This window comes from Pogona vitticeps, chromosome 15 (assembly GCF_051106095.1).
Source record: "Pogona vitticeps strain Pit_001003342236 chromosome 15, PviZW2.1, whole genome shotgun sequence".
In the NCBI taxonomy this organism is placed as follows: domain Eukaryota; kingdom Metazoa; phylum Chordata; class Lepidosauria; order Squamata; family Agamidae; genus Pogona; species Pogona vitticeps.
Genome location: NC_135797.1, coordinates 10970690 through 10988795, shown reverse-complemented (window position 1 = coordinate 10988795; position 18106 = coordinate 10970690). Strand labels below are relative to the sequence as shown.

Sequence of the window (18106 nt, the reverse complement as noted above, 5' to 3'; positions counted from 1 at the left end):
CGAGGGACGTGGGGCTAATTTTCATTTCGCATGCACGGCAAAGCGCAGGGGTGTGAGCGGCATGAACAAGAATTGCCACACATGCTCCCGGCCTCTGGTCCCACGCTGCCCGCCCCGCCAAATGGCACCCGCAGCCGCTGCGGGGACCGGACGAGGAAGGGAAACGGAAGATAAAACCCTCGCTCAGCCATGCCAGAAGCGGTGGCACCTCCTGCAGCAGGCGCACGATACCGGGTGTCCTTCGGCGCTCACCGTGGATCCCGGTGGTTCGCCTGCAGAAGGTTCCGGATCCAAATTCTCCGGCACCCTCGGGGATAGCGGAGAGCGCCTTGTTCTCCGAAAGCCTCGAAAGGCGCTACCCAGCAGGGCAGACTAGGAATGAGAAACCGTGGCCGGTCCGGGGGCAGGAAATGGGGGTCGGTCTTGCACCCCTGGAATCCAAGTCTTGGCATCTCTTTTTGGGGGGGGGGTCTGTTCGGAGGGGAGCCCCGAACTCCATTTTATAGTGAAATCACCATTCACTGAGATTTCTCAAAAGCAGAAAGTGACATTCTTCACCCACAATCCTTTTGGGGACAAAAATGGGTTCAGGGGGGCCTGAAATCACCACTTTGCTCAGCATCGTGTATGATGCCGAAGCTGGACAAATCAGGGTTGTGGCTCTATCGGAAGGCAGTTTCCTACCTTAACCAGAGTGTGCAAAAGATGCTTTTTTGGTCTATGAGCAAGAGATCCCCCCCCACTCCCCGGTCCTGGTCTCAAGGGTGTAACAAACTAAGGCAATCCCAGACGGTCAGGCAGCTCGGGTGCAAGCACCCCCCCGCGCGCAAAGCCAAGTCGGGATGGTCGTCCCCAAAACAAGCAAAGAGGGCTGAAGAAGTGGTGTCAAGCCAACCCAGAACGTCGCCCACAACCAGGGAGTTGGCGGAGAGCGTTCGGTCGGAGGATCAGGAGCCGGAGAAGGTGTCTCCAGCAGGAACCCCCCCCCCCCGGTCCAAGCCTCAGGCTTAGGTAGCAGATCTGCTGCAGCCTCAACTCGAAATCGACTGCAGGCGTTTGGTGAACTGGCAGAAGAGCCAAGCTCCCGATCAGGCCTGCAGGTGCCGTTGGCAAGAGGAACCTTCCCCTGCTCTTGAGGAGGCCTCTTTTTTGTCAGTAGTCCTTCCCTGCAGCCAAGGATGTGGACGGGGGATTGCTAGCCCATCTTGCACCTTTATTGTGCGCATCCTATTTGGGGTGGACCGGCCTCTCCTGCAACACTGCCTTCACCGGGAGCTCAGCCTCCCTGAACCCCACAGGGCCCAGGACCTGTAGCTCTTTCTCCACAACATCAGTGTGTGTGTGTGCGTGTGCATTTTGGTATGGGAGATATGTGCATCCTTCCCTGGAGGAATCATCATCCACCATGGTCCGGGCGAGCCCCAGTCACTACGATCAACGAGCCCCAAGGTTGGAAACAGCTACAGCGTATGCTCTGCATGCCAAGGTTGCTGACACAACCTCAGCTGCACCCCCCGAGAAGAGCTAGGAAAGAGTCCAGTATGAAACCTGGGTGCTAGTGGTGCCTCGCTAGATGATTGCCTCACGGGACGAAAAACCCGCAAGACGGTTGTTTTTTGTGATCACCATGGTGCCTCGGAAGATTTTTTTTCTACGATCGTGATTCGCAAGACTTTTTTTTAGACCGATGCTTCGCAAGACTTTTTTTTAGACCGATGCTTCACAAGACTTTTTTTTTTGAGACCAATGCATAGGGAACCTCACAAGACGATTTTTTCACAAGACGACGATTTTCGCAGAACGAATTAAAATCGTCTTGCGAGGCACCACTGTACTCTGAGATGCCCAGGGGGCCCCAATTGGGTACAAAGCAGATTTCTAAGTTTGCAAGACCCACTCGAGACTTTGCAAACCAAAACAGGTTAATTTTCATGATGCAAGTTGGCATATGTTGCTTGGTAGCGAAGTAGGAAAGCTGGGATCCTGGCAACAGGGCAGATTTAAGCACAAAGGATAAGAAGTCTCAACATTGGTACAGTGATGGATGCTCCCGCCGTCTAGGCTTTCCTTATTTATGCATATTTATCTTCTACCTTTATATCTCATGTTTCTTCCAATGAGTTCAAGGCTGCCCTCCTTTATTCTCAACAACTTTGCGAGGGCGATTATGCCGAGAGAGAGTGATTGGCAAGAGTCTTGGGTGGCCTCCTTTCTTCTCTGTACTTTCAGGGGGGTCTTTGCCCCCCCCCCCCCTGCGCAGAGAGGACGTGGAGCGGCCACCCTCCCAGGGAGGGCTTTTCTGGATGATCACCTTGCTCTCCATCAGCAAATAAGAAAGCAGGTGCCAGAACCTACTGCAACAGGGTCCCCTACGAAAAACGGAACAGCTAGCATCTGGCACACTTCAGGAAAGCTTTGTCTGAATGACACCAGTCACTTGCCAAGTCTGGCAGGAGAGATTCGGCTCAGAGTTCTAGCTGTGCAAGTGGATGATCTTAAGAGAAGTGCTAACTGGGTCTCTGGAATCCAGTGCCAACCCAGAGCGATCCAGGGCATGCTCTCTTGCTGTCACATGCTGTCCTGTTGCTTTCAACCAACGACAACTCAACCAGGGCTTTGACCGTTTGTGAGATATTCACAGAGGGCTCACTAGGGCTGCCCTGGAATTTCCACGGCCGAGTGGGGAGTGGATCCTAGTTCTGTATCCCCAACACCACACCAACCCTTAGGAGGTCTGCTCAATAACTTATTCCGCTGAGTTCTGAGCCATCAAAGGCTTAGAATACTGTTTATGGTTTATTACATTAATTTTATAGATGGAGGCTTTTTGTCTGCTGCAGGGTGTGTGTGTGTAATAAGAAGAAAGAAGGCATTAAGAGGTTCCTTGCTGATCACAAATGGGCTCATGGAGGATGATCACAAATAAAGGGATCAAGGCAGAGGGTGTATTATCAAGCATTAGAGTATCCAGTAACGGCTGGATAGCTCACTGGCTTAGTTCTCTGGCTGTGGAGCCAGAGGTTGGGAGTTCGATACCCCTCTATGTCTCCTTGACTGGGGTTGGACTCAATGACCCCGGGGGGGGGTGTGTCCCTTCCAGCTTCACAGTGCCAAGATTATTATTTTAAGTTTATTATTTATTTTTTGCTTGCTTACAATATTAGAATCAGGTTTTTTTCCCCCCAATGACCCCAGATGGTGCCCCTGGATGCGTGCAAGGTTTTGAATCTCACGCCAGACAAAGTGTGCTGTGAAATCTAATTATACTTTTTCATTACTGGGGAAAAAAAAGTTTAAATCTTTTTTTTTTCTTCAGATGCTTTTAAAGTGATGTACCACTAGCCTCCCCACCACCCATTGTGTTCTTGGGTTTTAAAATGTTCCTCCTCTTACGTGCATTCTAATATTTTAATGTGATTTCCATCATGTTTTGTGATTTGCAAGTAGAGCGATAACGGCATTTTATTGTGTTTCATCGAACTCCTGTCGTGCCAAAATGAAGGCAGGGTGGGGCAGGAGGAAGGGAGAGACGATATACTGAATTTACCCGGAGCCAGGTTAAGCACGAAATGCTGAGTTACCTCCCTCCTCAAGTCCTTGACTCCTGATTCTCCTCCATCAGACAAAGCCAAAAGGAGCAAAGCACCCCAGCAGAAATACTGCCCAATTCAGCGCGTGAACAACTGAGTCATATTTCATAAGCGACTTTGATGTATGTGAGAACTGTGCACCTATCCTGCTATATTAGCAGCAGAAATGGCATAAAACCAAAGACTACTGATAGGGAAGAAAAAAAAATTAATTTTGGATTTTCAGGCAAACTGATCTCATTCACACTTCCTCAACCAAAACACAGTCAAACTTCAACAGGGTCACTTTTGTGAATTCTGCCCTGCCACTCTTTAGTGAAGGTAAAGGTAAAGGTTCCCCTTGACGTTTAGTCCAGTCGTGTCCGACTCTAGGGCATGGTGCTCATCCCCATTTCCAAGCTGTAGAGCCAGTGTTTGTCCGTAGGCCGTTTCCGTGGTCACGTGGCCAGCGCGACTAGACACGGAATGCTGTGACCTTCCCACCAAGGTGGTACCTATTTATCGACTCGCACTTTTACATGCTTTCGAATGGCTAGGTTGGCGAGGAGCTGGGACAAGCGACGGGGGCTCCCTCCGCTGTGTGGATTCGATCTCACGACGGCTGGTCTTCTGACCTTGCAGCACAGAGGCTTCTGCGGTTTAACCCACAGCACCACCACGTCCCTCTAGTGAAAGAGGTGTAAAAAAGCACATACGCTTGAGGAAGTTGTGTCCGGGGCGGGGGGTGGGAATGCATATATTAATGAAAAAATATTGCAAAAAAGCATGCACTGTGTGTATGCATGTACACGTATAAACTCCAATGGCTTGGAGACGAAATGCAACAAAAAAGGGGAAAAAAAAGAAAAAAGGCTCACCCAAATTGTTTTATAAAACTCCGGACAGATGTAGAGGCGAGCGTGACAAATGTAAAAGGTCGGAAAAATAAGCGCCTGAGGAAATGTGTCCGGTTTCTCCGCCTCTCTGACGAACAGAGCAGGCCAAATGGCGCAAGGAAGGAAATGTCATCGGAGTTCCTGTTTGTTCCAATGGCGCCTTTGCCTATTCCAAGAGGCGGCTTTGCGGGGGGGGGGGGCGGCCGACCGCTGGCCCCCCCATCCCCAAAATCAACCGGCGCTTTGTTTCCTTTCAATTAGCTGGGCTTCAGGGAACGCCAGTTTCGATTATCGCTCTTTAACGGCTCTGCTATTTGTTATTGGCTATCTTTAATTATGTAAGGGGGATCGTGCGTGGATGTTTCCTTTACCTGTTTGCTTTTATAGGACTCGTCTCTTCCCGCAAGTGACTCGAGGCTGCTCACCGTCAACGAAAGGTCTTTTTGTTCTTTCACGGGAAAATAAATAGGGCTGTTCAGTCCAAGCCTAAGTCTGATACTTTGGTCCCACATTCGGAGTCCCGAATCCCCAGAAAAAAGGGTGTCTGGCTTCTGAGTTGCGAGCTATGTCCGTGTCATTGAAAAAAACAACAAACCATCAAGTCAAATCCAAGTTGGGTCAACTCTATGACTTAAGTCTGACTCAACTGCGCGTCCAACGACTGGAGTCGCCATACCTGAAAATAAGGGTCCCATAACTCAGGGACGCTCAGAGGACATGCGGGAAGCATCTGCCTGTCATATCCTAAAATTCCTACATCACTGCTCCCAAACCGAGGGCTGGCAACAGGCTCATGAAGAAATTCAAAGTGGTGGAGAGATTTCCATAAAAGTTAGGGTTTTTTTCCCCCTCTCATTTTAAACAAATTTCTGCGATAAATACAATTCCTAGCATTTAGGATTTCTCAGGGGATGGCTCGTTTTTAGGTTAAGATCATTTTAATTACATATTTGCGTTTATTTTTAATGTTAAATTATGGAGGGATGGGATTAGATTAGATTCCTACTCCATCTTTCTCACTGTAGTGGGATCTCATCGGTACACCTTACCAAGGATTAAAAAACATAAATATGAAAAGTATTGCAAATATAACAGATCACTATATTGGAAAAATAACCCCAGTTCAACATATTAATTAATCAGTTGTTAAAAGGAAGCAAATACCGTATTTTCCCCGAAAATAAGACAGGATCTTATATTAATTTTTGCTCCAAAAAAATGCATTAGGACTTATTTTCAAGGGGATGTTTTATTTTACAGCCATGTCATCTTCTTCTGGCTGCTGCACCAGGGTAAAAGGTGGGATTTCACTTCACTGGGGCTTATTTTGGGGGTAAGGCTTCTATGACGAGCATCCTGAAAAAAATCATACTAGGGCTTATTTTCAGGTTAGGTCTTTTTGGGGAAACATAGTAGAATCTATTTAAAACTACTTGGAATAGATTTCAAGTGGTAATAAAGACACCACCTGCTTTTAGTATCCCTCCCTGACCAGCAGTTTATACAATACAAGTCTATCTCAAAAGGGAAGATCTTTGCTCGTCAGCAAGGCAGTTGAGGGATGGGGGGAAGTCAACTAATTTCCCCCCTTGGGAGGGGATCGAACAAGCCGGGGGGCCACCACCGAAAAGGCCCTCTCCCGTGTCTGCGCCAAGCGTATCCGTGAGGGTGGTGGGACTGACAGAAAGGTCCTCCCTGAAAATTGTAAAAGCCAGAGAGGCTGATGTACTCTGTTCATGCTCAAAATGTAACATTGCTACCTCCTGGTGAACCTTGAATAATAACTTTTGAACTGCAGAGCTGTACGTAAGGGAACCGTTCTGATGCACCTTAAGTTAATGCAAGATCTATGCTGAAAACCACAGGGCAAGATATTTATGGAGGGGGGGGGACATCCTGGCAGGTAGCAGTGGTTTCGGCCACTGATTTGCATCTCTCCGTCTAAAGAAGCCGCCATGCCATTCTGTCCGAGCAGGCAAGCAAAATTAAAGGAGGGAAGAAAGGACGAGCTTTTGCAGACCCAAAATCCAATTCTTCAGATGCAAAGAAGTAGATTTTGATCCACAAAAATCTTACACTGCAACAGATCTGTTACTCTTTACGAGTGTCACAATATTTTCTCTCTGTTTCTCCTTCCCTGCTTTCTTTCCCTTTCATTTTCGCCAGCTTGCGTTGCAGTGTGACTAACAAAACTGGGGGGGGGGGGGGGGAAATACAAGAAGATGTGGGGGAGATCCAGGCTGGCGCGAAGCTTCCCAGCGGTAGCACTTTGCCTTCGGAATACTGTCCCGACAGAGATAATGATTAGCCTTAATTTTGTTTTCGTCTTACTACCAAATAAAAAATGTCCTGTTTTGCCCAGCCGTTTTAAACGTTTTTTTTAAATAAATGATTTACTTGCTTGCTTGCTTTCTGGCTGAATTGTTTTAATGCTTTTTATTTCATTATTGTTGCTTTTAAATAACATTATCTACGCCACCTCGAAGATCGTTTTGGACGTGATTGATTCATAGGTTCACCATATGCCGGAAGCATTTTGGCAGCACATAACAACAACCCCCACCCCACCTTATGATCTCATGTGAATGAAAAGGTTGTTTATAAAACCACACAGCTAATAACTATTAGCAATGATTTAAGTTTCACTTATTTCAACAGACATTAATTCCACGAAATAGCTATGTTTGGTCTGTTGCAGCAAGAACAGACGTAAAGCATGGTTGGAAGCAATATATATATAATGGTATATTGCTATTTTTCAGTGTATAAGACACCCCCACTTTTCTAATCCAAAATTAAGAAATCTAAGTGGGGCTTAGCAAGTGTAGGGGGGAAAGGGATCAAAGCGCTGCAGGATCGCTTTGATCCCTGCTTTCCCCTCCACTTGTTTTCGTTCTGTCCTCAGTTTACTTCCGTGTATAAGACGACCCTCAATTTTTAGTCTAAAGGTTTTAGACAAAAGTATAGTCTTATACATGGAAACATAGGGTATATAAAAAATCCAACCTTACAGATACATTGATAGGATTTAAGGGAAAGCGGAATAGAGAGTGATTCATGGCAAAGCAAGTGATATTTTATGACATGCCTGGGAAAAGTACGGGATGTGATCACACAAAATGAAATGTCAGCACAAAGAAACAGGTCTTGCCAGATATTAAAAATCTAACGCGTTTTATCTGGTATGAATTTTTGGGCTGTAATCCGCGAAAACCTGTGCCTAATAGAATTGCTAAACTTTCGAATTGTCTAAAACTTGTGAATGGGGGAATATGTTACTGCAGCTCTGCCTTATTCCTGGGATCAGTACAGCCGTTTCACTTATCCACCGTCTCAGGATATTAAATACCCCCCCACGAAATATATTATTTTCAAGGTGTATTAACAAAACTGGCCACTAGGGGGAACCAGAGGCTGTCTAGGGTTTTTGTCGCTGGGGGGAGTGTGGCTTGGAACCGATCCCCTGCAGATACCACGACCCTATTGTGTACAGGCTAAACCAACAGGGCAAGAATCCTGCTTTTCTTGCCACACAGTGGTGGATGATGTCAGTGTGGCACACACCATGATGAAGACTGAGCCCTGCCCCCATTTTGTTCCTTCGTACACGAGTGGAGGGGAACTTTCTGAATGATGGGGGCAGAGCTCAATGGAGATCCCAGCAACAGCCACACCAGTCTCCTTTTCCTCTCCAAAGGGCTGGGTCCGGACTGCTCTGGCCAAGTGCTCCTCCGTGGAATAATGGTACTCTAGTCCTCTCCCCTCTTTCTGAAACCTTCATCAGAAATGACGCTGTGTTTGCCTCTCTTGCCCTTCGCTCTCTCCTTTGAACTACAGTGCCCATTATTCTGTCCGCCCTTAAATACAGCAGTGCCTCGCTAGACAGTTACCCCGCATGACAGGGTTTTTTTGCTAGATATTGACTTTTTGCGATCGCTATAGCGATTCACAAAACAACGATTCCTATGGGGGAATTTCACTGGACAATGTTTGGTTCCTGCTTCGCAAACTGATTTTTGCTAGACGACGATTTTTACAGCTCCCTTTGTGCTCGCAAAACGGGTGTTTTCGGGACCTGAGCTTCTCAAGACAGCTATTTAAACAGCTGATTGGCGGTTCTCAAAGCAGCTTTCCTATGGCCAATCTTCGCTAGACAACGACGATTCCTCCCCATTGGAACGCATTAAACAGGTTTCAATGCATTCCAGTGGGGAAATGCTTTTTGCTAGATGATGATTTTGCTAAACAGTGATTCCAGTGGAATGGATTATCATTGTCTAGTGAGGCACCATTGATGTTCCCCAGTTCTTTTGCACGGTGCAAACCCCCTGCCTAACTCAGCTTCCCTTTGCCCCATTTCCAGCCCACAGAAAGCTTTTAAGTGGGTCGATTTTGCAATGAAGCAGGGCGTAGCCTCCCAAGCCGAAATCAAAACCCAACCCAACCCAACCACAAGAAGACTTTCAGAAATAGTTGGCTTCAATTTTTGTTGTTGTTGCAATTTCTGCTAATTGTGGAGGTTAGTCGAGACCTCAGTGGAATCCCGGGAGGGGGACAGCACTGGACCCTGAAACTGCCCACCCCATCTACGCCAATCCTCTTCATCCATGTCCCACCACGGGGCCCCTTCCAAGACCTTCCCCCACCTCTCTCCTCTTCTGCAAGAACCTTCTCCCGCACGTCCAGCTTGGGGCCCCTCCCGCTCACTGACCTGTGTGACGCTGTCCCGCATGGTGGGAGAACGGCCACGCCGCGTCGTGGTCGTGGCCATGGTGGTGGTGGTCTCCATGATGGTGGTGGACATGTCCGCCAGAAGGGTGGTGGCCGTGGTCTCTGTGGTCATGACCGAGGGCACCTCGCCCACCAGCCGAAGGTTCCCCTCCACCTTCACGTTGGGGTCGCTCTCGGCCGCCAGGGACAGCACCTTGAGCCCGTTGTAGTACAGCCCCGAGATCTGGCCCTGGAAAGGTCGGCCTTGATCCCGGCCTCCGATCTTGATGGCAGCCTGGCTGTTAAATATCGTCAACTGGCGACCTGGCAAGGGGAGAGGGAGGGGCGGGAGGGGCCACGGAGGGAAGGGAGCGGGGAGGGGGGGCAAGTGGAAAAAGAAGGTAGGAAAGGTGAATGCGGAGCTCGGCGGTCGGGGGGGGGGAAGGGCTCAGCAGACAAGACACAGTCCAGCCCCCGGCGGCTGGCCACCCTCTCAGCTAGACTCCAACGGGCAAGGCTGGGCCCCTGCAACCCCTCCTTCTGTCATTTCATCCTTCCGGCCAAACGTTCTGCACTTCTGCCTGTTTCAACTACTCTCCCATCTCCTTTGGATACCGTGACGCCGGCCACCAACGACAGCTTGTACTTGCATTCTTGCTGTCGCCTTTCCTTTTTCCTGCCTGTCCATCCATCCGATGCCTGATATTTTCACATTTTTTTCCTTGCTAGTCCTCCTTCCGATCGATCAGTCCCTGTCATCACACTCTACCCAGCTGTTATCTATCTCTCATGCCTTTCCTTCCTTCTCTTTCCCAGTATCCTTCTGTCCTATCAGTCTTTTCTACCAATCTCACACATCCTTCCTAGCCATCCGTCATTCAACACCTATTCATACCTCCTCTGAGATCTGTTTTTCTCTCTCCCTTCTACCTTCTCCATCTTTGCTTTCAGCACCATCCGCCCCAACCTTCATTGCTATCTATCTATCTATCTATCTATCTATCTATCTATCTATCTATCTATCTATCTATCTATCTATCTATCTATCTATCTATCTATCTATCTATCTATCTATCTATCTATCTATCTATCTATCTATCTATCTATCTATCTATCTATCTATCTATCTATCTACCTCCACTGCCTTGTGGCTATATCCACTCATGGAAAAGGCTTCAGGAGTTAACCTCAAGGCAAAATCCGGAGCTGGAGTCCCAAAGGCAACATGTGTCGTTCTGCCAACTCCTGTGACATTGCTGGAACCAGTTGTATTGGCTCTTGCCTTTCCACTGGACCATTTCAGCAACGTGGAGACGGGGGATCTGCTGCTTGGGTAACAGCCTATCCTCCATATTACCTTACCCGGGCTTCATGCTCTGGAGAGGACACTCCTCGATTCAGAGCATGTTACCATAGTCTCTCGAGACTGAAGGATGCCTATGCTATCTATCTATCTATCTATCTATCTATCTATCTATCTATCTATCTATCTATCTATCTATCTATCTATCTATCTATCTATCTATCTATCTATCTATCTATCTATCTATCTATCTATCTATCCATCCATCCATCCATCCATCCATCCATCCATCCATCCATCCATCCATCCATCCATCCATCCATCCATCCATCCATCCATCCATCCATCCATCCATCCATCCATCTTTCTCTCTTTCCATCCATCCATCCATCTTTCTCTCTTTCCATCCATCCATCCATCCATCCATCCATCCATCCATCCATCCATCCATCCATCCATCCATCCATCCATCCATCCATCCATCCATCCATCCATCCATCCATCCATCCATCCATCCATCCATCTCATTCTATTTTCTCTTTTGCCTCTTCCTGCAAGGGCCTATGTTGTGTCTCACGGCACCCCTCCCTCCCTCTCTCCCTCCCCACTAAGGCAGGAGTGCTGGTGCAGCAGCAGTGTCTAGACTGAAAGGTCAAGGGTGGCTTGCAAGGCTCAGCTGCGGCAACCTGGGGTGGCCTGCGTCCATGAAAGGCCATGTAGACACTCTTGCCTTCTTACCCGATCGATCTGTTCCGCCCTTCTAACAACCGGATGAAAAAAAAAAAGGATCAGCCTAATGAAGACAGAACACCTCTGTCTTTCTTTTCTCTTTCTTGCCTTCCCCCAAAAGACCGATCCAGCTCTTTTATCCCTCCTTTCTTGGAAGCAGTGAGCGAGAATGGGGAGCGCTCCATGGGTCAGCCAGCCACCGGGGGGGGGGGGCAGAGGAGATCAGCTGGGCACAGATGCCAGATGCGGTACTTAAAAACCAAACTGTAATGCCCTTTTGTGGATGAACAGGCATTGCAGAAGTGGGGCATCCACCCACTCCATCCTCTGGAGGAAGAGGTGTAAATTTGGGAAGGCTGCCATGTCCTAACCAGAAAAGTTTGAGAAGCAGGCCCACCCCTGTTCTAGTGGGGTCGGTCAGGAGATCCAGTGGCCCGATTGGGGACCCAGGCAGCTCGGGCTTGGGAGGGGGGGCACCGCAAGCAGAGTCAATCCCATAGATGTCCCTATTGGGAACTTTCAATTTAGGTGGTACCTAGCTCGGGACTTCTAGAGGATTTCTGGACCATGTGAGGGTCACCATAGAGCTATGGGTCCCCAACCTTGGGCCCCCAGATGTTCTCAGACTACAACTCCCATAAGCCTTCACCACCACCTCTGCTGGCCAGGATTTCTGGGAGTTTGAAGTCCAAGAACATCTGGAGGCCCCAAGATGGAGGACCACTGGCCCTAGGAGACAGAAAGCCAAAGGGGGAAAACAAGGTGTAACATGGGAATATGGAAGGTAAAGAAGGGGCAGGCCAGGGCAGGCCAGTCATGCCCGGCCTTGTATGGTTCCCCAGTTTCAATCCTGCCTCCAGGCATGGCTTTGGGCCGATAGGTAATAGAGCTAAGGAAGGGCAGGACACGCGCCCAGAAACAGCAAGCGAATCCAGGGCCCTCTGTGTTGCGTGAAAGGTGTCTGGAGGTGTGTACCTGGAGGGGGGAAAACAAGAAGTGGCCCTCCAGAGAAGGCAGGCCATCTTGTAGCTGGGAGCAACTGGGGGAGGACAGAGACGAAGGGCCAAGTATTCGGGGACCGAATGTTTTGGGGAGAATTTGAGGCTAGGAGGCAGAATCAAAGGGGCTGGTGGGAGGGAAGCAAGGACGGAGCACGGCACTCCGAAAGCATGTGGGCCACCAGCCACTCGGGACTAGAAAGAAAGGATGGGGGGAGAAGGCACCACCAGAAGATTGGGGGGGGGGGTTTGGCTGCCCAGCAAGGAATAAGGAAGAGCCCAAGGCATCGGAGTGCGTTACTGGGCTTCGTCTTGGAGCACCCCAACTGGTTGAAGACTGAGACCATGGAGCAGCTGGCATCCGCTTCCTCCCCCAGCCCCACAGGCCTGCTCGCCGGCCACTGGCCCCGCCAGCGGCAAAGCTTCGAACGCCGCTTTCTTTCGCAGGACGGTCTCTCCCCCACCCACCCCACCCACCTCGCTCACTCTTCGTTCAAACAGCTGTCTGTTCTGTGTTTGCGCCTGTGTGCGGGTGCAGAAAAAAGAGACGGGGGGAAAAAATGTTAAAGGGACCGTCTGTTGCAACCTAAAAAAGCATCTCCAGATGGAGAAGACTGAACTTTCCTAATCTGTTACGGGGGAGGAAAAAAAAAAGAATTAAAAAAAAAAACCTGATTTTTTTTAAAAAATAAACATCTCTTGTTTCTCCCTGGCCCTCCCCAACTCGAGAAGTGTGCAAGGGGATATATATATATATTTAACCCTTTCAGTCTCTTTTGGTCCCCTTGATTTTAGAAAACGAGATTAGTACTATTTTTTTAAATATTGCTGGTTGATCAAGGTTAAATGTTCAGGCCCCAAAGCAATGGATTCCTCTTGGTATCGACTGCCGCTCCCTGCAGGATGGCTCCCTCTTTCGTTTAGTGCCTTAATTAGTTTCGGTTCTCAATAACCACCATTTTTTAAAAATTTTTTTCATTTCTCTGGTTTAAGGTAAATTCCTCTTAGGAGTGTTTATGGCACACTTAACTTTCTTCTTCCACCCCCCCTCCTCAAGTGTGGCCACAGGTGTGAAAACGGAGGGGTGTGCAAGCACAGACACATGTGGGCATGTACGCCACACACATGTGAACACCACCCTTCCTGCCCAGAATGGAGAGCCCTGAGGAAACAGTGGAAAAAAACCTGTAAATGCTTGTGAGCAAAGGCATAGTGGCATGCGCGTTTTGCTGAAATCTTGCAGCTCACAAACAAAAGGGGTGCGCATGTGTGTGTCTATCAGTGAGAGAGAGAGAGAGAGAGAGAGAGAGAGAGAGATGAACAGGACTAACGCCAAATTAAACATTTGTAGAAGCCAAGACAGCTTAGCAACCTCCCGGGAGGAATAATTCAGGCACAAATCCGGCAAGTAGCCGATATCCCTTGTGCGTGTGTGTGTGTGTGTCTCCCTCCTTCCCTCTTCAGCACTCAAGCATGCCGAAGCACATAGAAATTAATCTCCAGACTCGGGATTCTTGCTGTTGTGCCAAGCAGCCGTACAAGGTGGAGCGTGAGGACCAGGAGGAGGCAGCAGCCAGAAGCAGCGCTGGGTCTCGCGTGATTGCTCCTCCACCCAACACCATGGGCCACGGGGTGGCAAGGGAAGGTGTCGATGCGCAGGGCGACAACGCATGCGAAGAGCTGGGCCGTGGTGGTGCAGAGGGACACCCACAGAGAGAGCTTCGTTTGATTCAGGAATTAGTTCTGTGGACGGTGCGTTCGGGGGAAAAAATCACTCCGATCCCCTTGGCACGTGGGAACGGCCCGTGAACCTGTAGAGACCGCCCGTCCTACACCAGAAAGGGGCGCACGTGCCAGACATAATGAATCCGACGCTGGCTGGGTTCCCAGCCCTGCCGTCTTCTTAAAGGGAGCTGGCCCTTTGGGAGCAGAGACGGCGCTCATCTCCATGCGGTGGGACTCCACGGACGTCGCCCTTCCCTAGCAATTAAAAGGCAGGAGGCCTGAATCTTGAAGGACGGGGGGGGGGGTTCTGCCATGTCCCTGAGCAGGTGCTGAGCCCTGCCTTATAATCGTACGCCAGGCCAGCCACATGAGCTGAAATATGGCCACTGTCCTCTAGCGCACACAAGAGCGGTAAACTGAAACAAATAAGGGCATCAATATTAACAGAGTTTCCTGGGAGGCTCTGGGCCGTTAACTTCAGTGATGGCGTATGACAGATTCCCCCCCTTTAAAAAAATAAAACAGAGACCAATTTACAGTGTGGTAGGATTTGCGTTCTAGATCAGCTCCAGCCTGACCTCTTATTAGAGGCTAACAAGGCTAAACGGAGGTTATGGGAAGACAAGACTCGGTAGAAAGAACAAAAAATGTTCAGGGTAGTAGGGAAAGAGGAAGAATCTACCACAAACTGGACTGACTCAATAAAGGAATCCCCTGCTGAGATCTGAGCAGGGTTCTTAACCCAGGACATTTTGGAAGTCAAGAGTCACTGTCTGTCTGTTAGCATTGAAACCTGGCTTTTAAAGTTGTTGTGTTTTTAAAACAACAACGACAACACTCCTCCACCACCATGTTGGGTGGTTGTCCAAGGTCTTAAAGGGTTTGAGACAGGGTCTCAAGATCAGACCCTCTCCGTTGGCTGTGGCAGGGTGGAAGGGAGACGTTCAAGTCCAGGGTGGCCCAGGGGCCTTCGGAGGCTCCCACCCAACTCGAATTGTGGGCAAATCAAAATGTCGCCGCAGTGGAAGAGCACCCATTGCGTCTTCGCAACACGATGCCAGCCAACCTTAGTTAAAAAAGTAATAATAAAGGGAGGAAGTCTTTAAATGGCTATCTCTGCCGGTCTTCCACCAGAGAGCAGAAGGGTTGCAGAAGAGACCCCATGAAGGTTGTCTCTGAGGTCCGTCGCCTGATTGATCTGGTTGAGGAAGGCAGACTGACCTCGTCCTTTCCTCTTACCTCAAGGCCTTGCGGGCGTTCAGTGTTCTCCTGCTACAAGAACACGAATGTGGAAAATAATAGTATCTTCCATTTAAGGTTAAAAAAAAAACACACCCCAAAACATCAAACACAGTTTTCTTCTCTTTTCACCTCTTCAAGTGATCAAGGGGCTTTGTCATTTGTGAGATTGGTAGAAGATGGCAGAGAGAAATCAGTCACAACGAACACGGACATTCATTGTGAACAAAAGGGATCTTGGGGTTTGGAAATCTCGAGGGCTGACTCCAGGGTTTGTGTGTTTCAACCAGACCTGGGTTATGGAGAGGGAGATCTGTCCACTTCGGCAGCAGTGGTGACGGTGGGTGGTTTTAAAGGTGGAAAAGCCGAAGCCTCTCCCTGAATCTTCTTTGTCTAACTTTCCAAGGAGACACTAACTGCCAGATGAGATGCAAAACGGAGTTTAGCTGTGAAGACTGGGGGGTGGGGGGGAGACAGGACAGCACTTTTCAAATACAGTGGTGCCTCACTTAACGAGGATAATCCGTTCCAGCGAAATCGCTGTAGAGCAAAATCCTCGTTAAGCGAAATTAAAAAATCCCATTGAAACACATTGAAAACACGTTCAATGTGTTCCAATGGGCTGAATAACTCACCGTCCAGCGAAGATCCTCCATAGAGGCGGCCATTTTTGGTGCCTGTAAAGTGAGGAATCCATTCAAAAACACAGCGGGGAGCCATTTTATAGAGCGGGTGGCCATTTTGAAGCCGTCAATCAGCTGTTTTTAAAAATGTCGTCTAGCGAAAAATTGGTTCCCGAAGCAGGGAACCGATCGTCGGGAAGCAAATTTTGCCTATTAAAACATTGTTTTGCGATTGCAAAACAGTCATAATATAGCGGGTTTGTAGTTTAGCAAGGCAATCATTAAGCAAGGCACCACTGTACTTGAAAGACTGTCATACAGAGGAGGGGCAGGATCAGTTCTCAGTCATCCCAGGGTGCAGGACATGCAATAACGGGCTCAAACTACAAGAAGCCAGATTTAGGCTGAATATCAGGAAAAACTTCCTAACTGTTAGAGTAGTACGATGATGGAACCCACGACCTTGAGAGGTGGTGACAGCTCCAGCGCTGGAGGCCTTCAAGAGAAAACTAGACCATCGTCTCTCAGATCTGCTTTGACTGGGATTCCTGCCTTGAGCAGGGGCTGGACTCGATGGTCTTATAGGCCCCTTTGAACTCAACTATTCTATGATTCTAGGAATCCAACACATTTGGAAGATCTTGGATGGCAAAGAAAGGGTGCTGTTCATCAACTCCAACCTTACCGTGGCTTCTTAAGGACACTGCTCTCCTGCCCAGAAACCTTGGAACCAAGAAGATGCTGAGAACTGTCCTGGAGAATTTCATCTCCCCCCCCCCCTTTCCTCAAATGTCAAGACTACAGTTCCTAAAGAAGACGGGAACAGAACTACGGACCTTAAGCTGGCTGACTTTGGAAGCGCAACTGAGTACCAACACTAAGTGCCACAACACATTTATCACTGCAAATTTTCCAAAACTTCTGAAAGCACATAACTAATGGGGGGGGATTTTAGGTCTGCGAATTCTTTCTTGTGCCATTCTCAGCAAAATGCACAATTTTCTTCTTTCCTCGAGAGATGAGGTTGTTGCATTTTTTTTTGTTTCGGGTTCTTGTTTTTGCTGATCTCAGACTTCATTTGGGCATCTGCAGGACCACTCTTTATGCACACTGAAAAACGGACGTTTCTGCAGGAAGATGGATTTTTTTGCGCTTAGCAACAACAGCTGCCATCCTGCTGAATTGTTTTTCGAAAAGCAGAAGGACGACGTGGGTTGTGTGCATCTTTTCTATCCGTCACCCAAGACTTGTGTGTTTGCTTAGTTTCATAAAGGGGAAGGACACAAACCGCAGGGTTTTTAGAGAGCTAAAAAACAAAAACAGAAAAAAAAAACCTCAACCCAGAAAATCCAACCCCAAGCCAACAACACTCCTTACTTCCATTCTAGGACTAGGGTAAAAATATATACAGTGGTGCCTCGCATAGCGAGGGTTAATCTGTTCCGGATTAACCCTTGCTATGTGAAAACATCATTGAACGGATCAAGAAAACCCATTGGAACGCATTAAACATCGTTCCAAATGGGCCGAAAACTCACAGTTCAGCGATGTTTTCCTATGGCCGGCAGCTTACCGAGGGTGCGAAAACGCTGTGCGCGGCCATTTCGGGTCTTCTGGAGGCCATTTTGGAGCCGCCGAACAGCTCTGAACAGCAAAACGCTTACCGACCTTCGCTATGCGAGTTTCGCCCATTGGGGCCATCGCTTTGCGATCGCAGTTGTGATCGAAAAAAACCCTTGCTATGCGGATTCGTCGTTCTACGGTGCGCTCGTTAAGCGAGGCACCACTGTATATATATCTCGTGATGGTTAACAACCTGTTGACAGGTTGCCTTGATATATGAAGTTGGCCCAACCCAATGAGCGTGAGAGGCGATTAGTGAGATTTCTCCACATTCCGAATATCAAAAGGAGGAGAAAGTAACTCACAAAAGGACACCAAACGTGATCCCTGGGACACCCAAGTCAGATTAGGAATCATGTTTGCAGCAGCTGGCACGATCGTCCCAGTTCTGTTTATGTGTGATTACCCATGTGTTTGTTCTGATAGCATATGTAAAGTAGAATAAGAGAGAGAGAGAGAGAGAGAGAGAGAGAGAGAGATAGGATGTGTGGATGGATGCTACTTTTATAATATTCAACCATTACTCACATGTATTTACCCCATGATGCGCCCCAGGACTCTCCATCAAGCCAGTCCCTTTCAGCCCCCCCACAGTAACCATTTGGTTAAAGCTGGGTGATTTCTCTCCCACCTTTAGAGCCATCCACCCCTCCGTTCTCTCTCGTTCTAAACGAGCGGCTGCTTTTTCTTT

At 48.5% G+C, this 18106-nt stretch overlaps 1 protein-coding gene across 37 annotated transcripts in view; it reads right to left on the bottom strand.

The window, feature by feature from the left end:
• The window catches only part of NRXN2 (neurexin 2), a 559504-nt gene that overhangs the window by 56448 nt on the left and 484950 nt on the right, over positions 1 to 18106 (bottom strand). For all 37 annotated transcript variants that reach the window (XM_078382060.1, XM_072984193.2, XM_078382066.1 and 34 more), the window contains one exon: positions 9177 to 9499. In XM_078382060.1, coding sequence (XP_078238186.1) covers positions 9177 to 9499 — 323 coding nt within the window. The remainder of the gene's footprint in view (positions 1 to 9176; positions 9500 to 18106) is intronic.